The sequence below is a fragment of the Leucoraja erinacea genome, chromosome 35 (genome assembly GCF_028641065.1).
Source record: "Leucoraja erinacea ecotype New England chromosome 35, Leri_hhj_1, whole genome shotgun sequence".
In the NCBI taxonomy this organism is placed as follows: Eukaryota; Metazoa; Chordata; class Chondrichthyes; order Rajiformes; family Rajidae; genus Leucoraja; species Leucoraja erinaceus.
The window spans coordinates 14,962,398-14,984,001 of NC_073411.1; the positions used below are offsets into that span (position 1 = coordinate 14,962,398).

The window sequence follows — 21,604 nt, forward strand, 5'->3', positions numbered from 1 at the left end:
TGAATCTCTGGAACTCTCTGCCACAGAGGGTAGTTGAGGCCAGTTCATTGGCTATATTTAAGAGGGAGTTAGATGTGGCCCTTGTGGCTAAGGGGATCAGGGGGTATGGAGAGAAGGCAGGTACGGGATACCGAGTTGGATGATCAGCCATGATCATATTGAATGGCGGTGCAGGCTCGAGGGGCCGAATGGCCTACTCCTGCACCTCATTTCTATGTTTCTAAGTAATGATGACATTGCAAATCCCACAACCTCATTCTTAACGTGGGAAAAACTAAGGAGATGGTGGTTGACTTCAGGAGGGCGGGGAAACAACACCATACACCTCTGCACATCGACGGAGCTGATGTGGAAAGGGTCAGCAGCATGAAGTTCCTAGGACTACACCTGTCTGATGACCTGACGTCCACGGCCAACACCACAGCTCTGGTCAAGAGAGCCCAGCAGCGACTTCACCCCCTCCGAAGACTACGGAAAGCAGGCCTCCCCACCACACACCTACGGACTTTTTACAGGGGGACTGTTGAGAGCACACTGACATACGGCATCACTCCTGGTTCGGGAGCTGCAAGGCGTACAAACGTCACCAACTGGACAGGATAGTGAAGACCGCAAGCGAGATTATTGGTGCCCCACTCCCCTTCCTGCTGGACATATACAAGAAGAGATGCATCAACAGAGCCATCTCCATCATCAAAGACCCTTACCACCCATCGCATGACTTTTTCACCATCCTCCCATCTGGGAAGAGGTACAGGAGCATCAGCTGCAAAACCAGCAGGATGCTCCTCAGCTTCTTCCCACAGGCTATAAGACTGTTAAATGAACTTTCCCCCCTGCCAAGTATCGCGCACAAACACCCCGCTGCCAGTCGGAACGGCTGTTGAATGTTATTGAATGTTATTAGAGGGTTAAATTGTTCATGACATGTATTTTAACTTTAATTGCTATTTATTTTGTAACGAAAACTGAATGGACACTGGTCGAGAAACGTTTTTTTTGTTTCCTCTGAGTATGCGAATACTCAGGAAATGACAATAAAGATTTACAATTACAATTACAATTACAATTACATTGGCAGCAACGTATGTCCCACTTGTGAAGCGGGGACATTGAGGGTCTGGTCCCACCCACGGGAGCAGCAGCCGGTCGGCCACCCGGTGGCGGCGGCGGTGGCGGTGATGGCGGCGGCGGCGCTGAAGCGGGAGCGGGAGGTCGAGGCCGGAGACGGAGACGAGGCGGAGCCGGGGGAGGGTGAGGGTGAGGGAGCGGGGAATGGGGGCCGGGGGCGGGGAGACGGGGCCCGAGCCGCCGCCGCACACACACCTTCCAGAACCTTCCGTGGCCGTGACCTGGCGGAGCCCGCGTGACCATCATGGCCCGCCCTTTGACCCCTCACCCCCCCACACAAACTCTCCCCTCTCTCTACCCCCCCATATCCTCACCACCCAACCACTACCCCGTTACCCCCTCAACACTTCCTCTACCTATACACCACCCTCAAACTCTACCCCTCTACCCCACTTCCCCCAAAATTCTACCCCTCTCTCTACCCCCTCACAAACTCTACCCCCCTCAAACACCACCCCACATCCACCCCCTCAACACCCTTCCTCTACTCTCCCCCCCTCAAACACCACCCTACCCCCTCACCCCCTCAACACCTTGCTCTAACCTATACACCACCTCTACAAACACTACCCCCCCCCCCATCACAAACTCCCACATCTCCCTTCCTCCCAATCCCCCCCCCACACAACTCTACCCCCTCACCCCCTCAACACTTGCTCTATCCCCCCACAAACTCTACCCCCCCCCCATACCCTCACCGCATCCTCTACCCCGTCACCCCCCTCAACACTTGCTCTACCTATACACCACCTACTCACAACCCCCCCCCCCCTCACCTACCGCCCCCAATCTCTACCCCCCACAACCTCTAACCCACTACCCCCCCCCCCCACAACCCCCTCACCACCCAACCCATCCTCTACCCCGTCACCCTCCTTAACACTTCCTCTATCTATTTACCGCACACAACCCCCCCCCTCTCTCTATCCCCACAAACTACCCCCCCTCAACCACTATCCCACATCTAACCCCTCTCAACACCCTTCCTCTACTCCCCCCTCACAAACTCTACCTACCCCCCCCCCACATACCCTCACCACTCCAACCTCTACCCCGTCACCCCCTCAACACTTCCTCTACTTATACACCACCCCCAAAACTCTACCTCTCTCTATCCCCCTTTCTACCCCCCCTCAACCACTATCCCACATCCACCCCTCTCAACACCCTTCCTCTACCCCCCACCCCCGCACAAACTCTACCCCTCTCGCTACCCCACACCCCACAACCTCTACTCCACACCCACTCCCCTCAACACCCTTCCTCTAACCCCCTTGCCCTAAACTCTACTCCCTCCCTCTACCTACCCCTCACTCATAAACGCTACCTCCTCACGTACAAACTCTACCCCTCACCCACAGAGCAATGTTTAAAGAGCTGTAGGAACGTGGATAGTGAGTTCCAACACCTTGTAAGCATCTGGGTTTTTGTGCCAATGTCTTCATGGGTCAATTCCAGAGATCTTGATTCTGACACAGAATGTTGTGGATTTGCACCCTAATCAATAAATCCAGATGGACACATCTGATCCAACATCTGAAGAAGGGTCTCGACCCGAAACGTCACCCATTCTCTCCAGAGATGCTGCCTGTCCTGCTGAGATACTCCAGCTTTTTGTGTCTATCTTCGGTTTAAACCAGCATCTGCAGTTCTAGCACTTAGGGCTAAGGGAATCAAGGGATATGGGGAAAAAGCTGGAATGGAGTACTGATTTTGGATGATACAGTATCCAGATCTGCCTACAGACAGGAAGTGACATAGCTGGCATTCTGGTGCCTTTGAAACAACCTGGAGCTCAATTCTCTTAAGACAGTGGAATTGAGAGTAGACTTTAGGAGAGCTCCCCCTCCCCTCCCCCCACTCACCATCAACACACCACAGTCACATCTGTGGAGTCTTTGAAGTTCCTTGGAACCATCATCTTCAAGGACCTTAAATGGGGGACCACCATCGACTCCACAGTCAAAAAGGCCCAACAGGGGATATACTTCCTGCAGCAGCTGAGGAAGCACAATCTGCCCCAGGCAATGATGGTCCAATTCTACACGGCCATCGTGGAGTCTGTTCTCACCTTCTCCATCATGGTCTGGTATGGCTCAGCCACCAAGCACGACATCCAGAGGCTGCAGTGAATCGTTTGATCAACTGAGAAGGTTGTTGGCTGCAACCTTCCCCCCATTGACGAACTGTACACTGTAAGGGCCAGGAAGCCAGCGGGTAGGATTATCTCTGACCCCTCTCACCCTGGCTACAAACTCTTTGAAGCACTTCCCACTGGAAGGCGACTCCGGACTGTCAAAGTTGCCACAGCCAGACATATAAACATATTTTTTTCCACGAGGTGTAGCTTTACTCGATAACCAAAAATCTTTAGTAGCCTTTTGCTCTGGTATTTTATTTCATTCACATGTTTAAACTATAATGTTTTATTCTTAATGTTTTAATGTTTGATGTTTTATTCTTAATTGTTTATTGTTTGTCGTGTTTGCGAGCGGAGCACCAAGGCAAATTCCTTGTATTTGAACATACTTGGCCAATAAACTTATTCATTCATTCATTCAGATAATAGAATCAATCTATTTGATTGATTATAGTGATAGAGCACGAAACAGACCCTTCAGCCCAACTCTTCCACCCACCAAGATGTCCCATCTATATTTAAACTGTAATCATTATTTTAACGCAAAAAATGCTATCTAATTTGTACTTAAGAACTGAGGTACTTTGGCTCTTGTGTCTAACATTGTGTTAATATTAGCAAATGTAATATACAAGGGTGATACAATGGTGCAGCGGTAGAGTTGGTGCCTTATCTTGCAGCGTCGGAGACCAGGGTTCGATCCTGACTACGGATGCTGTCTGCAGGGAGTTTGTAGGTTCTTACCGTGAGCGCGTGAGTTTTGTCCGAGATCTTCGGTTTCCTCCCACACACTAAAGACGTGCGTGTGTGTTGGTTAATTGGCTTGGTATTAGTGTAAATTGTGCCCTGTGTGTGTAGGATAGTGTTAATGTGCTCGGTGCGGACTCGGTGGGCCAAAGGGCCTGTTTCCACACTGTATCTTTAAAAAACTAAACATATTCATGTTGTTGCTATTCTAATTAGTGCCCTCAAAGATGGCAAGAAGCCATTGTCAGGATGAGGAGGATGACAGAAGTAGACATTGTCCCTACCTGGACACCATCAATAGGTGAGCACGAGCCACATTTATTTTCACATCATGTGGTGACATTTTTTCTTAACGTCTGGGTTGAATAATTAGAAAAGGATTGGTAAATTATATTGGAATGATAATAAATTATATATAAACAATCAGTGGGTGGGGAAGTATATCTGCTAGATCATATTCCGGAATGTAGAGAGAGAACTCGGGTATCCATTTGCTAACCTTGTTTCAAACCTGATTCTTCAGACTCAGAGATGAAAGTGCTGCCACAAACCTAATGATTCCCTTCCACAAAGAGTTTTGTCCTGCATGGAACTGAACTGGATCAGTGTTTACTTCATTTAACAACCAATTTAAATAAGTCTTCCTCTTTGTTGTAGAGAATATTACAATCATGTTTTAATGCTTCTGCAACACTCAGAGCCTGACTAACAATTGTCAATTATAGGAGTGTGCTGGATTTTGACTTTGAGAAGTTGTGCTCAGTCTCCCTTTCTCACATCAATGTTTATGCCTGCCTGGTGTGTGGCAAATACTTTCAAGGTAAGCTCACTTTCTGCATTTTAGTTTGTGACACTAATTTCATTTTGTTTTCATTTGAATTAGGATAAATAGACAAACAAATGAGTAAAGTAGTGAAAGAGTTGAGAAAGAATTGAAGATATCCTATAATATTGAGGGGAGCAGCTATTTCAGATTTAATCGCAAGTACCTTTGTGTTTGTTTATTAATACAATCAGCACAGTGGTGCAGCGGTAGAGATACTGCCTTACAGTGACAGAGATTAGGGTTCGATCCTGATTACGGTTGCTGTCCGTATGGAGTGTGTATGTTCTCCCTGTAACCATGTGGGTTTTCTCTGGGTGCTCCGGTTTCCTCCCACATTCCAAAGGCACGCATGTTTGTAGGTTAATTGGCTTGTGTAAATTGTCCCTTGTGCAGGATAGAACTAGTGTAACTAGGATGATCGCTGGTCAGCGGTATGCTGAAGGGCCTGTTTCCATGCTCAATCTAAACAATTGTGTTTATGCAGTGTTTGATTGGGAAAATGGGAAATAAAGTCTGAGATTCTAGATTTGGGTCCAATTGTGACTGATAAGATAGAGGCAGTCTGTAGTAAGAAGGGTTTCGGCCCGAAACGTTGCCTATTTCCTTCGCTCCATAGATGCTGCTGCACCCGCTGAGTTTCTCCAGCTTTTTTGTGTACCTTCGATTCTCCAGCATCTGCAGTTCCTTCTTAAACACTGTAGTAAATTGGACTTGCTTGTTAATAATGAAAGCAGCAAGATCAATGGAAAATGTTCAAAGAACAAGCATGATCATTACACTCCTAAAAGAAATGACTCTCCATGACAAAAAAAATGATGAAAAATATAAAAATACAGTACAGCACAGGACCAGGCTCTTCGGCCCACCGTGCCTGAACCCTACCTTGCCTGAACCCCACCTTGCCTGAACCCCACCTTGCCTGAACCCCACCGTGCCTGAACCCTACCTTGCCTGAACCCCACCGTGCCCCACCGTGCCTGAACCCCACCGTGCCCGAACCCCACCGTGCCTGAACCCACCCCACCTTGCCTGAACCCCACCGTGCCTGAACCCCACCGTGCCCGAACCCCACCGTGCCTGAACCCCACCCACCGTGCCTGAACCCTACCTTGCCTGAACCCCACCTTGCCTGAACCCCACCTTGCCTGAACCCCACCGTGCCTGAACCCTACCTTGCCTGTGCCCACCTTGCCGGGGTTCACCGTGCAAAAAAAACTGGAACGATGGTAGAAATGGGGAGAGCTACAAACGACCAAAACTCACCCAATTATATAAAAAAAGGCAATATGGAAGGAAATTTGGTTAAAGGAGAAAAACAATTAACACTTCTTTATACTTAAAAAATAAGAGGATGGTTTAATGTAATGTGAGCGCCATGAAAACTAATGATGGTGACATTATAAATGAAAATATGGGAATGGTAGACATGTTAAATAAGTAAATTGCAGATGCGGCAAATCTAAAATAAAACACAAAATGCTGGAAATATTGAACAGTTCTGGGAGCATCCATGGGGAGAGAAGTAGTTAACATTTCATCAGAATGGGGATTATGAATAAAAACACTTTTACATTGCAAAGGGGGAAGGGTAGAGAGAACAAAGGGAATGTCTGATGTAGACTGGCACTGACAACGAGACCGGCTAAATCATCTTCTATTATGGTCTCATTTACTATTGGTCTTCCCCTGAACAGAAACTCTTTGTTCTGTTCTATACTTAGAAAGGCAGGGATTAATCAAAGATAATCAGAATGGCTTTGTTAGGAGGAGATTTTGTTTGAGCAATTTGATTGCATGTATTGAAGAGATAACCAGAGTATTGAAGAGGGCAGTGTAGTTGATGTCTACGTGGAGTTCAGTAAGGTCTTTGACAAGGTCTCAGAAGGGAGGCTGATCCAAAAGGTTAAAGCCTGTGGCGGTCTGGCCAAATTGGTAAATTGCATCGCAGTGGTTTGGTGTTGTGATCGCAACGCAGCCAGTGGAGCACCATGCAGATCGATATTGGGATCAGGCTCTGTTTGTTATATACATTGGTTATTTGGATGTGAATGTTGGAAATGTGGTTTGCAGGTTCAAAAATGATGCAGAAATGAGTGGTATTGTTGATTGGAGGTGGGTAATCTTAGGCTAGAGTTTGATATTGATGAGTTGGTAAGATGGCCAGAGCAATGACAGGTGGAATTGAATGCTGAGTGTGAGGTGATATTCTGGCAAGATGAACGAGGCTTTGACATAAACTATGAAAGACAATTTCCTCAACACTAAACCTTGGGTCCTGCTGCTCCCTCTGGTGGTGAGGGAAAAGGATCTTTCACCTGAAATGTTAACTGTTTCTCTTTGCGCAGATATGTTGAGTGTTTCCAGCATTTTCTGTTTTATTTTGGATTCCAGCATTTTGCAGATAATTGACTTTTTTTTTGTTACATTGCCTTTGCACAAATTTTCATCTGTCCACTCCAGCTCAGTTCTCGCTCGTCGTGTTTGATGGTTCAACTGGCAGCAAGGATGTGACAATACATCCTGTTTTGTAAACTGGGCTAGATTAAAACTAGGGATATTTTGGTAGTTGCGCTGCTTGATGCGTGAATGATGTATTCAAAACGTGAAAGTCCTGAACTTGTGAGTTGGCGAGCAGTGTGAGATACCGTCACTCACCCTTGCTGAGTGAAAGGCTTTTCATTGACTGGTTCCACGGAGGATCAATATTCATTGGGTCCTGTTGGGATGTATGGATGTATGTACCTGTTTGGTAAATGAGATCATGGCGTTTCTGTGACACACTCTGGATGAGAAGATGTTGCCACTTTTTTCTGGGTTTCCAATTACAGGTAGCCTTGGTTGAAGCTGACAGCCCAAGACTTCACCAGTGTTCAATATTAGAATGGGGAGAGAATAATATTGATACAATAAAGTATCATTCATATTGAGTAGGAAGAATTTGCAGATACTGGTTTAAACTGAAGATAGACACCAAAAGCTGGAGTAACTCAGCGGGACAGGCAGCATCTCTGGAGAGAAAGAACGGGTGACATTTCAGGTCGAGACCCTTCTTCAGATTGGTGAGGGATAAGGGAAACAAGAGATATAGACGTTGATGTGGAGAGATAAAGAACAATGAATGAAAGATATGATCTGTCTTTGATGATAGTGATCTGTGTTTCCTAGGACGAGGCCTGAAGTCTTACGCTAACATTCATAGTGTCCAGGTCGGGCACCATGTCTTTTTGAATCTGCACACTCTGAAGTTCTACTGCTTACCAGACAACTATGAAATCATTGACTCTTCTCTAGAAGACATCACGGTGAGCATGGTTCCTGGAAACAATGAACAAGCGACTGGAAGGAGGATTCTTTCTTAATTCCCCTCTTCTGAAACTCTGAGTCCTGTTGATATAAAGTTGATTTAGAATTAGTTACTCCTCAGTGCTGTATCCTGGTGAAACTGGAGAATGAATTTTGAAAGTCTTGATTAATGTTTGTGCTGCTAATGTATGACACTATATATAGTTCAATTGGATATTTTGTGAAATGGATCTTAATCCCCCAAAATGTGGGAAGTTCAGATTTCTGGAGCTTTAGATAAAATTAGAAGAATGCTTACCATCGCTGGGATCAATGGTTGGAAGGCATAAATTAAAAATCTATCACCCAAAACTGAATTTTATTGAGGGTTGTTAGGGCATAATATCACCCAATGGAAATTATCAAGAAATTCATTCAGGTGCTCTTCTTAACTTTAAAGATAAAGGCTGTTGGGGGGTTTGAACGTTCTCACGATCATGAAATAAAGTATGAAATGTAAGATGTTCTATCCCTAACTTGCCCTTGAGCCACCTTGACCTGCTGTGGACCTTCTATTGAAAATACTCCCAGAATGCCATTGAATGTCATAAGGTCATAAGTGATAGGAGCAGAATTGCAGAATTAGGCCATTAGGCCCATCAAGTCTATACTGCCATTCAATCATTGAGGATCTATCTCTCCCTGCTAACCCCATCCTCCTGCCTTCTCCCCATAACCTCTGACACCCATACTAATCAAGAATCTATATCTCTGCTGAAAAATATCCATTGACTTGGCCTCCACAGCCGTCTGTGGCAAAGAATTCCACAGATTCACCACCCTCTGACTAAAGAAATTCCCCCTCAATTCCTTCCTAAAGGAACATCCTTTAATTCTGAGGCTATGACCTCTAGTCCTAGACTCTCCCACTAGTGGAAACATCCTCTCCACATCCACTCTATCCAAGCCTTTCACTATTTGAGGGGAGATGGTTTGACTGGCTAGACTTCCTCTTGTTGGAGACGGCCATTGCTTTCCCTGAGCAGATTCTGACATCATTCACCTATGATAAGGAACTCGTGTTGAAGCTTTGCACAAAGTGTGTTTCCGTGTTTTGTATCTGAGAAGACTGTCGTCACAACTTATGGCACTATTCTCTGTTTTGCAGTATGTGTTGAAACCAACTTTCACAAAACTACACATTGCAAACCTGGACAAGCAATCCAAACTGTCACGGGCCTACGATGGAACCACCTATCTACCAGGAATTGTCGGGCTGAACAACATCAAGGCTAACGATTATGCTAATGTGGTGCTGCAGGTAAAGAAATAAATCAGTAATCCAGACAAGGGCAAGATTTACCTTGAGCCCACGGTTCCATAGATTGCCTGGGCTCATACATGAGGAATATATCTGTGGAACCAAGGAATTAGGCTGCTATGGAGAGGAATATATCTGTGGAACCAAGGAATGAGGCTGTTATGGAGGGGAATATGTCTGTGGAAACAAGGAATGAGGCACTAGTGGAGGGGAATATGTCTGTGGAACCAAGGAATTAGGCTGCTATGGAGAGGAACTATAAACATTGGTGGAAGGAGCAGAGAATACATGGCAGCTATGATGTATGCTGGCCATGCATGGTGAAAAGAATCAAGAGTGTTTTATTGTCAAATTTCGCAAAGAGAAGCATGTATGCGGTGTATGATAGATTTTAGGAGCATTGTTTACAGATGGCACAATTTAACTTGTGGAGTTTTCCTTTCCTGCCCTCTGGTGTTTCAGAATTAGCTTCTCTGCTTCTGTTTCAGGCCCTGTCCAATGTGCCTCCGTTACGTAATTATTTCTTGGAGGAAGAAAACTACAAGGACATAAAGCGGCCACCAGGAGACATAATGTTCCTGCTGGTGCAGAGGTTTGGAGAGCTGATGAGAAAGCTGAGGAATCCCAGAAACTTCAAGGCTCATGTATCTCCACATGAGATGTTGCAGGCTGTTGTCCTGTGCAGCAAGAAACGTTTCCAAATTACTAAACAGGGTGAGTTTTCATTCTTCTGGCTGAGTATTGCAGAATCTACAAACATTTGTCGGGAAGAATAAAGAAGTCCCCACTGAAATTCTACTCCTTTGTATTTTGACTTGGTTAACGTGCATGTGTTGTACTTGCTGATGTACTTTAAAATAATACAAAATATGTTGGAACTAACTAGTCAGGCAATATCTCCCCAATCACCAACAACCCTCTGGGTGGAAAGAGTTGCTGCTCGGCTCCTTTTTAAATACCTCTTGTGATAATTCCCAGAACCTTTGCAGTGGATGTTTTCAGTGAATTATTTGTCTGCTATTGCAGGTGATGCTGTTGACTTCCTGTCTTGGTTCCTAAATGCACTTCATATGGCACTAGGTGGGAACAAGAAGAAAAAGAGTAAGTCATTATATCTATAAACAAAAATGATTACATGAGCTCATTCATATTTTATTTCAGTGTATGAATCTATATTTGGATCTAAACACAATCTATTTTCTGCCGCTTGTAAGGTGATTTTTAAGTTACCGTTATTGTTAATCTAATTGCCCGTCAGCCCTGTGAGTAAAGCTCGTAGATTGACCATGTGGTACATTCCCCCATTTTCTTTTGATTTGTGGTGATGCCTTCTTAACCAACCTATATGTAGATTGAAGTTCACTATCATGACAGTGACATTCTCATTGTGTTCATCTTTAATTCCACACCCATCATTACCACTCATGTTGGAGGAACTATAGACAACTCTAACCAATGTTTCTGCCCCTTGGTGTTTTCTATTCTACCCATACAGATTTCACATGACTTCGATAGAGTAATACAGCGCTCTTTACCCCAAACTGCCCATGCCGACCCAAGATCCCCATCTATGCTTGTGCCACTTGCCCACATTTGGCCCATATCCATGTACCTGTCCAAATGTCTTTTGAATGTCACTATTGTAGCTGCCTCAAATACCTCCTCTGGCAACTTGTTCCATACACCCACCGTTCCATACTCTGGGTGACTTCTACATCAAATAAACTATTAATATTCAATAGGCCCACATCAGACTTTGGCCATCTAGCCAATCACTGCAGTAATCCTAATTCTCCCGAATTCTGCCACAGCAAGGTTCATAGATCTTTGGGTGTGTGGAGTGAAATATGTTTTATTTTGTTGAAGAAAGAGGAAGTTGGTGGGTTGCCATTGTTTTGATAAGTGGTGGGGGTCAGCTGAGCTGTTTTAAGTGGTAGTATGTAGGTAATGTGGAGCTTGTGAAGATTGGTGTGGTCTTGTTTTTTATTCCACGTGACCTCTCAACATTGGGACATGTTCCTCATTGCAGCCATCATCAACAGTGTGTTCCAGGGTTCCATGCGGATATTTACCAAGAAGCTGCCTCCACCAGACCTGGTAAGGCCCATTATCATCTCTTGTATGTTGTATGTTGTTTTCCATGCTTTCTGATTGGCAGATCAGAACAGGTAAGATGTGAACACAGGGGAGGAGGTTTGCTGACTATCAGAGATGGGATATTGGGGACTACAGGTAGGTTGCACATTAGAAATGATTGCAGCTCTAAGATCAGAATGCTACAGCTGTTTGATACATTTTTAGTTCCACTTATTCTTTTTAGCCACATGGTGGCATATAGGAGCCATTAATGCAAGTTGGTGCAAGTCCTGCCAGTGTTGTGAGTGGAATTGTTTCAAACCCATTATTGTTAATGTGGGAGAGGTGGAGGAATAGAGTCGAACAGTTCAGTCTGTTTCACCTTTCTTTTACTGCATTAAGTCAATTAGTAACTTGTCAAGAAAGTAATTATTGGTAAAAGGACACAGTGCCGGAGTAACTCAGCGGGTCAGGCAGCATCTGTGGGGGACATGCATCGCTCAGGCAGCATCTGTGGAGAACATGGATAGGGCGTTTCACAGAGTGCTGGAGTAACTCAGTGGGTCAGGCAGCATCTGTGGAGAACATGGATAGGTGACGTTTCACAGAGTGCTGGAGTAACTCAGTGGGTCAGGCAGCATCTGTGGAGAACATGGATAGGTGACATTTGAGTGCTGGAGTCAGCGGGTTCTGTGGAGAACATGGATAGGTGACGTTTCACAGAGTGCTGGAGTAACTCAGCGGGTCAGGCAGCATCTGTGGAGAACATGGATAGGTGACGTTTCACAGAGTGCTGGAGTAACTCAGCGGGTCAGGCAGCATCTGTGGAGAACATGGATAGGTGACGTTTTGGGTGAATTGTGAAGCCAGAGGAAGGAATTTTGCTGGAAGGGAGAGGTAGGTGGGAATCCAGGTGTGGTGGAGATGAGGAGGATGTGGTGGAAGAAAGGGGGGGGGTTTGCAGGAGTTACCTAAAATTGGAGTACTCAATGTTCCCCTTCCCTGAGCACCACCTGGACTCCCACCTGTTTCTGTCCCACCCACACACACACACAATTAGTCTGAAGAAGGATCCCGACTTGAAACATCGTCTATCCATGTTCTCCAGAAATGCTGTCTGAGCCACTGAGTTACTTAGGCACTTTGAGTCTTTTGTGTAGCACCTGCAGTTTCAAGTTTCTACAACGTGTCTATTAGTATTGGGAATGCAGCAGGTCCATAGTTTTCTTCAAACACTTCTTTGTGCAACTAACCTTCTTGTAGCACACAATCACCCTCCTAAACTACACCTGAAACACTCAACAGACAGTTTTATTTGTCGCATTGCACATAAAGTGCAAGTGAAATGAATTTGTCAGCAGCGGTACAATGTTAAAGCGGACACTCTTCATGTAAGTAGAACAACGGTTAATTACAATGTAAAATTCCCTCTAGATTTCCCCATCTAACATTCTCAGTGCAGCTAAAGTATGAGATAGTTACAAGGTAAGGGTCTAATCATCTCACTTGGGCCGTGTGCAGCAGGGTTTGATATAAATTGAAGTTCCCAACCGCCTCAATCTAAGAACTGCATGATATTTCAACCTGAGTTTTCAGTAGACTCTCAGCCAATGTAGTGCTAGTGTTTAGAATGATTTAGCTTTATTTAACCATTGAGCACAAATGATCAGTGATGGCCCTCAGTTGCTTTTTATTCTTCTTCTTCTGTTAATTTATAGAGTTTCAGGCACGTATGTCAATGACTATAAAGGGACTGGCAGTCTGCTATTGGTGGACACTTGTGCCAATGTTCATGAGCTGATGATTGTGGAATAGGTCATGAAGGCAAACCATGATGAAACTGCTGAAGACAAGGGTGGTAATGTTAGTTAGGTGAAACTGAACAAAACCAGGCTTACTGCCTCTAATGGCCTTTTCCTCCTGATTTTAAAACAAAAAAATCAGTGTTAAAAACTGCTGGACCAATAGGTTGTGTTTGATTGATTTTAGTAATGGGAGCTTGGCAGTGAGTGCGGTGTACTCTTTAAAGGGGATCAGAGCGATTCCAAGGAGCCTGAGGGAATGATTTAAAACATTGTCCATCACCTTGAGAGCTGAGCTTGCATCTTGTCAGCTTGATGAATGGCTGGGATAATCGTTCCTCATGTGACCATTCAGCCAGCGGTAATGCATTGAGTATGGAGATTAGTTAGCTGCCAGTGGCTTATCTCCTGTTCAAAACATGTTAATAGACGTTAAAAAATAAAGCATTAACTTTCTTTTCATGTCCTCTCTGTAGACACCGGAGGAGAAAGAGCAACTGCTGGAAATGCAGGAGTTCAAGGAAACCATGACAGAGTCCACCTTCTTGTACCTGACCCTTGACTTGCCCACTGCACCCCTGTACAAGGATGAGAAGGAGCAGCTGATTATTCCACAAGTTCCGCTCTTCAACATCTTGGCAAAATTCAATGGCATCACAGAGAAGGTTGGTGCAAAATGAGAGGCAAACGAGAATAAAACTCAATATCTTAGCAAACGGAGCTAATGTAATTGAACTACTAAGGCAGCAGTGATATCAGGGTGTACACCAGGACTGCCAAGGAACTGGGAGAGCAGTGCTGAGTGTGGAAGCCGCTCTGTGCAGTGCCCAGTAGACGGCCTGTAACAGTGCATGTAATACAGCCGTGGCTCTTTAGTACTAGACTTCCAAACACATAATGTTTCCTACTGGTTTTGACAATATTTACTTTTCAAGTTTAACTTAGTTTTTTTAGTTTAGAGATACAGAATGTTAACGGGCCCTTCAGCCCACCGGGTCTGCGCTGATCAGCGATCCTTGTCCAATAGTTCCATACTAACAATGTAGCCTCAGCTCCAGCTACTCCACACAGTCCAGACCTTGGATGCTGTCTATGTGGAGTTAGCACGTTCCCCCTGTGACCACCTGGGTTTCCTCCCATGTGCCTAGGGCCTGAGTGCTGGTAGATTTATTGACCTCTATAAATGTCCCTGGTTAGTGGTGGCATTTGGGGGGATTTGATGGGAATTTGGGAAGAATAAAATATAATGAGTATAAATAGGTGCTTGAAGGTTAGTGCAGATGCAGTCGACCAAAGGACCTAATTCTGTGCTGTACAACTTTATTTCAAAACATGTAATCAGGTCATGTTCCGTAGAGTTGTATGTGTGAGACCTGACTGCGTACAGATTGGTTCATTTATTATTAATCTAATTTCTATTGGAAAAGCCGATAATTATTGTGCATCTCCTTTCTGTCTGATCAGTGTAAGTAGTTTGCTGAGTGACCTCGGAGCAGTTACGTGGCGTATATAGAATGGGAATGGTGTCGTGACAAGGCCAGGCTGGGTGCGGTTCTCTTCCCCAAAGAATAATATTGAAGTTATTGGAGATATTTTGGATATGAAAACAGCATGATTAATTTGAACTGTACACCAGTTTTATTTAACAAGGAAGCTTTAACAACGATATTTATTTAATTTAATTACTATGGTTGGATTCTAATTTGAGTTTTTAATCTTATTCATCCAGTATCACAACTGCTATTCTATGTGGCTTTATTTTCCAACAGTAACCACATTTGCAAGCATTTTATTTGCTGCCAAACATTTCCCACCACCCTGGGTGTGACGGGTGCTCCAAGCGTGCAAGCTCTCACACCTTGACAACTGTTCTTTTTATTTTCTTCAGGAGTATAAAACCTACAAGGAGAATTTCCTGAAGAGGTTCCAGCTGACAAAGCTCCCGCCCTATCTCATCTTCTACATCAAGAGATTCACAAAGAACAATTTCTTCATCGAGAAAAATCCCACCATTGTCAACTTTCCAATTACGTAAGTAATACACTTCACCTTTCAGTTGGATGAGGTTGTGTTAGAGTTACTCATAGAGTAGCACAGCACAGAGATGGGTCCATGTTGACCAAGGTGCCGTCTAAGATAGTCCCATTGGCTTGTGTTTGGCCCATATCCCTTTAAATCTTTCCTATCCACAGAGCTGTTCAAATGGCTTTTAAATATTGTCATTGTACCTCCTCAACCACTAACTCTGGCAGTGTGTTCCATATATGCCCCATTTTCTGAATAATAAGATGCTCCTTGGGTCTCTTTTAAATCTGTCCCCTAACACCTTGACCTTATGTGCTTTAAATTTTGACATCTCCTTCTCTGAAAAAAAAAAGACTCTGTATATTCACCTTATCTTTTCCTATTCCCCTTCCCTTATGATTTTATACACCTCTGTAATATCACCACAACTTCCTGCACTCCAAGGAATAATGTCTAAGGCTGCCCAACCTCCCCCTATCACTCAGGTCCTCGAGTCTTGGCAATGACTCGTGAATCATCTTTGCAGCTTAATGCTGTCATTCCTAAAGCAGGGTGTCTAAAACTGTGCGCAATACTACAGGTGTAGCCCCACCAACGTCTTGTACAACTGCAACATCTCAACTCTTGTACGCAATGCCCTGGCTGATGAAAGCATTCTTCTTTATCCTGTCTACCTGTGATGTGAATAAACTGTGTACTTGCACTCCTAGTGCCCTCTGCTCTGCAACACTCCCTGGAGAATTTGATGGTCTTTCTCAGAACTGACCGAGTTTGACCTGCTGCATCTTTGTAACGTGTTGATAACTAGTGATTGTAACCAAGCTTTGTTGAGGCGATTCTCATCTGATTTTGACACCTGGTGTAACGGTGAGAGACACAAACAGAAGCATTCTGCGTTTTGTGGGCTGGAGGCACTAACGTACAGTATTTGTAACACTTCCTCTTCTGCTTGGCTGTTGCAGTTTAGACATTCAAAATAACAATGACATGTGCTGGAAATACCAGCTGACACAATACTTTGTGAGCTGCTCAGGTGAATGAGGTGAAATTAAAGAAGGGGTGAAAGGTAAATGAATGTACTGGGAACTGAAGAATGGTTTCGGCCCAAAACGTTGCCTATTTCCTTCGCTCCATAGATGCTGCTGCACCCGCTGAGTTTCTCCAGCATTTTTGTGTACCATCGATTTTCCAGCATCTGCAGGTGCTGGGAATCTAAAAGAGTAAGGATGCAGGAAATATTCAACAGATCAGGCAGCATCTTCCAGACGTTCAGATAACAAGGATTTCGTGTTTTAAAACATTCCTGTTTATTGCAATGTGTTTCAGGAACGTGGATTTGCGGGAGTACCTGTCGGAGGAGGTTCAGGCGGTACACAAACACACCACCTATGACCTGATAGGTAACGTGGTCCACGATGGGAAGCCCGGTGAAGGAGCGTACAGGGTCCACGTTCTGCATCATGTGAGTATGCAGCTGGAGCTCCACGCATCCCTTGCTCTTTATGTGAGGAATAGAACAGTAGCTGTTCGCAGCCTTGAGTGGAATGTATGAATGAACACAACATCATGTCACAGATACAGGGAGGAAGCTAGGCTGAGCATTATCTATATCAGTTCTCTAAACTACACAGGGGACAACAAATATCTCCAGTTGCTGATTTCTTTACCAGGTTTATGAAGCTATATTTTCTCAGCTCATTCTTGTGTATTGTGTGCAAAACAAAACATTTCACTGTACCAAGTATATGTGACAATAAAATATCAATCAATCAGGAAAAGATTGTCACACAGTGCCATTCAGAGTATTGTGCTGTGTTGACTCTGGCAAAAAGAGCTGTTTAAGATTGCTGCATCTTTGCACTCTCTCTCTCTATCTCTCTCTCTCTCTGAAGGCCTGCAGTTTTCTGCCCTTCAGGTAATTTTCTAATTTCCTTTTGAGTGTGTGCTAGTTTAATACTTCACTAGGACTGATTGTCATTATTGCTTCAGTAAATACGGAATGCCTTTTAACAGCTCTCGACACAATAAATGGAATGACAGCTGGAAGTCGTGAATAGCAAGGTGTTTACAGGGTATTAAACCCAGAACTACACCTTGGTGAATTTTGGCATCTGTATCCTTGTCCCATTCACTCTCTATTAATGCCTCACTTCCTGACCTTTGGGATTGTCACATTGCTTGTCTGGCATCCAGTCCTTAAACAGCAGACATTTCCTTCAACCAGATATTAGGAAAATGGAATATACGGACAAATTACACAATTCAAGAATTCTCTGCTTTTGTTTCAGATTTTCACTTTTATTTTGAAAGGCAAGGTACATAGAGGATGGGATAAAGCAATAAAAGAGAAGCTATTTCAGACACGGAGAGCTGAATGTTACAGAAAGCCCATAAAAGAACACTAAATGTGGGAGTGTAATTAAGAGGAAGATAATAGGAAAGCAAAGGAAATCCAGCGCTGTTTTATAAGAGCTACAGAATCATTATGGAAAGTGTTGAGCCTGTTAGGGGCTAAAAAACGAATGTGTTTGTAAGTGGAGGATGTGGGCAAGAGTCTCAATGAGTAGGCTGTGATTGTCTTTACGAATGAGGGATAATGGTGACATAAAGGAGAGTGAATGCTTAATGTTGGAGGAGATGAACATAATAGAGGAAGAGTGAATTGTCAGCTCCACATGAAGACCTGATCCTAAAATGCTGCTGAGCCAAGATAGAACAGGAAAAATCAGGTATATTTCCTTTGCCATAAGTGTCCAGAGCCAAGAAACCAAGAATCCCTGATTGTTAAAAGAAACAAAGGAGGCTCGGACTATCATTGTCTAATACTTCCTGGCTGTGGAGAAATGGCACTTCTAGTGCCCTACAATTGTTACAAAAGGAATAAACCAAGGAATTATTTATTGGCCAATTTGGTTATTCTCTTAAACTGTCAACAAAGTGGGCAAATTATTGGGACCAATAGTGTAAACGATGATGTAGAAGGCAGGATTACTGGGGAAAGTCCCAAGTCTGCCTCGTGGAATTGTATTGTCTATGGATGTGAGGGCAGTGTTTTTCACATGGTCCATGGAGATTGTTTGCTCAGGTAGACCGCAGTGTGAACAACAAATGCAGGTCACTAGATCTAGTTCTGGTCCACGCGATACTGTAGAGGGCGCAGAGGAACATTTTGAAGAATTTTGCTAGGATTGGAAAATGTAGGTGTGAAGAAAGATTGGATCTGCTCGGGATAGAGTCGGGGATGTTGAGGGGAGACCGAAAATTCTGTTGAGCCAAAATAGACAGGCATATTTTCTTAGCCATAAGGGTTAACAACTAGGGGACGAAGAGTGAAAGTAATTGCTAGAAGTATTTAAAGGAAATGGAGAAGCTTTACACTCAGGGGCAGAAACTGTTTGACTGAATGGGTAATGAAACCAGAAAGCCTCACCGCATGTAAAGAATACTTGAAGAGATGTGATTTGCATGGTTACAGAAGAGAGGTGAGGTTAGGCTGGGTGTTTCTTTATCCATCTGGATGGACATGACAGCCTCAATGGTTTCATTCTGTGTCATCATTTGTTTTTGAATCTGTCCGGTGATTTACAGTGTCAGTTTTTTTGTTTTTGCATCGAGATCTTCACTGGTTAATCTGAATGGAAAGCTGTTGTGTAAACTAGGTAGTGTATCCACATGTTTGACCAACAGGTCCATTACACTGTGTGCGATTTCCTGCAATATAAGAGACTGTCTTTTAAATATAATATTAAAACATAAACTGCTGGAGGATCTCAGCTGGTCAGGCAGCAGCAATGAAGGAAAATGGACAGATGATATTTCAGGTCGGGGCCAGTCTGTAGGAATTTATAGAATGTTCCCAACCTGAAACATTCTTCCACAGATGCTGTCTGACCCACTGAGTTCCTCCACAACTTTGTGTTTTGCTTGAGATTCCAACATTTTCAGACTCTTCTATCTCCTTTTTTGCAAACATAATACTTGTATCTTTCTGGTTCTCTCCTTTCAGGGAACAGGGAAGTGGTACGAGCTGCAAGATCTACAAGTTACTGATATCTTGCCACAGATGATCACCCTATCTGAGGCCTATATTCAGGTTAGTACTGCCAGGGGCAATGTCCTGCTCCACATACTGCTGTTTGTATTCACACAAGACTAATGACTATATAAACTCCAGATGTAGTTCAGATAATAAGACAAATTTCAATGGAATTTAAGAACAGAAAATGTGATTAAGAATGCACAAGGGCAAGCTTAAAGCTGCAAGGACAGGAAGCCAGTCTACGGCTCTGTATACATAGAACTCTTCTCTCCATCCCAGCTTTTGTTCTTTCCTGGAACCAGGAACTTGTAGAATTCCATACTTCCTGTAATCTATCTTCTCCGACCAAAAGACTCTCTATACTACAAATGGTATTCCTGGATGCTTTCTGATTGTGCATTCTCCTCTGCTGTCCTCAACTGGACTTCATTTTCTTTCCAATAATTGAAAATACCTTGAACATGGGTAAGGAAATGGGAGCAGGGATAATCCACACTCTCCCTGAAGCTTTTCCCTCTACAGTCAGTTCATGGCTGATCTGGCCCAGCACTCAGCTCCTCCTTTGGGAGAATGTTTCTTTTTGCCAGTCCCACCACTGTAATATTTGGCATGACATAGAGAGACATGGGCCATATGTAGGCAAATGGTTGGCATGGACAAGCCTGGCAAAAGGGCCTGTGCTTATGCTGTATGGCTCTACGCTAGTCAATGGGAACTCTATATGTGTTGGTTTGAATTGGCAAGCCAAAGTAAGAGGAGCTAATGCTTCAATGAACAGCAGTTTGAATCCTCTTCCCTGGGGAATGTTCAATAGACTATAATAGTAGCATTGTGTTGACTGGAATGGACTTTGTGATAGGGAGCCACCCAGTTCAGACTGTTGAAGATGAAATAATCATTGGTGTTGGAAATATTATTCATGATGTTGCTCAAATTCACACTTGAGCTGAAAGAACCAAGCAGCTCGTGTCAGCTCCACTGTTTCATCAACAGATCTGGAAGCGACGAGAAGACAGCGACGAAAGTCTTCCCAGTCAGAAAGGAGCATGAATTGGGACAGGGAGAATCTCCTGACCATCGGCATCTTCCCCGTGATGCTCAGAGCCGGTGTGGAGCTGACCCTGCGGATGCTGGCAATATTTCAACCAAAGGCTGACCATACCCATGTTTGGCAGATGCAGAGTACACGGACATGGCAATGATGCAGTGATTTCCTACCTCTGGTGTTCAAACTAACTTCTCCAATACGGAGTTGTGAAGGTGTGCAGGGATTTAGATGATACTGGGGGGGAATCCCAGGGATATGTTGATGGAACGAGTCCTATTTGCCCGAGTCGGGCAATAGCAGAAATGGCCTGATTTGCCCTGGAAAACCACCCACTGATTGAATCATCTTTGTCTCTGCATTCTGTTTGCTGGAAAACTGGCAGCGTGAATCCCAGAGGATGTTGCAAACCTCTGTTTTATTATGACCTTGCTTCATCTTGCTCAAGCGGAAGCAGCCTTCTGCATTGTGGCTGATGTTTCAAATGCTGCAAAGCTGAGGGGAGCTATTTACTGACGTTGTAGAGTGCAGAAACCGGTCTGCTTTAGGCTGGGAACATCAGTGCCCATGTGAAAATCTGTCTTAATTTTGTAATATGTTTAGGTGGAAGATCTTTGAATACTGAAGGGGAACAGGATCTGGGTAGGTTTGGATTGGTTTAACTAATTCTTGCTCTTTGTTTTAGAAATTATAACAGCAACACATTTCTCATGGTCGACTTCCTGGATTATTTTGTCAATTTCTGTCAATTGAGATAAATAAAATTTTCATTTAAGTTTTGGTTGGCATTGAGCATTCAATAGTGGGGAATTAGTTGGGCGATCGCACACTTGCTGATGTAATTGACCAGGTATCTCAACCACCTGAAGAATAAAGTCATGTATTTTATATTTTAGTAATCTAACCTCTCCTGAAAGTGTTGCTTTCTTTGTACTGGTGTGGATGATAGCCTCCGGTCTGTGCCTGACACGCATAAGCCTAGACAGTGTTAATCTGTAAATATTTGCTTATGGTCGTGTCCTCTGGCAACTGCTTTCTTTACAATTCCACTGGGCAAGCTCAGGAGAATGGGAAACCATGCAGATGCTGCTTTATACCAAAGTACTGGAGTAACTCAGTGGACCAGGCACCATCTCTGCAGTAAGTGGATAGAATCAAAAATAGTGTCTG

General features: G+C 44.0%; 1 protein-coding gene across 2 annotated transcripts; it reads left to right on the forward strand.

The window, feature by feature from the left end:
* Positions 1-1,095: 1,095 nt before the first annotated feature.
* Positions 1,096-21,210, forward strand: usp39 (ubiquitin specific peptidase 39). 2 transcript variants are annotated; one of them, XM_055662460.1, is made up of 13 exons: positions 1,096-1,260; positions 4,235-4,319; positions 4,744-4,838; positions 8,010-8,146; positions 9,295-9,447; positions 9,936-10,161; positions 10,474-10,548; positions 11,477-11,544; positions 13,802-13,990; positions 15,214-15,356; positions 16,677-16,812; positions 19,357-19,443; positions 20,383-21,210. In XM_055662460.1, exons 1-13 carry the CDS (start codon positions 1,182-1,184, stop codon positions 20,437-20,439), a joined length of 1,530 nt encoding a protein of 509 aa, XP_055518435.1. In that variant the 5' UTR covers positions 1,096-1,181; the 3' UTR covers positions 20,440-21,210. The 2 variants fall into 2 exon arrangements, with proteins under 2 accessions (XP_055518435.1, XP_055518436.1); XM_055662461.1 differs by having other exon boundaries at positions 1,096-1,254.
* Positions 21,211-21,604: the final 394 nt, after the last annotated feature.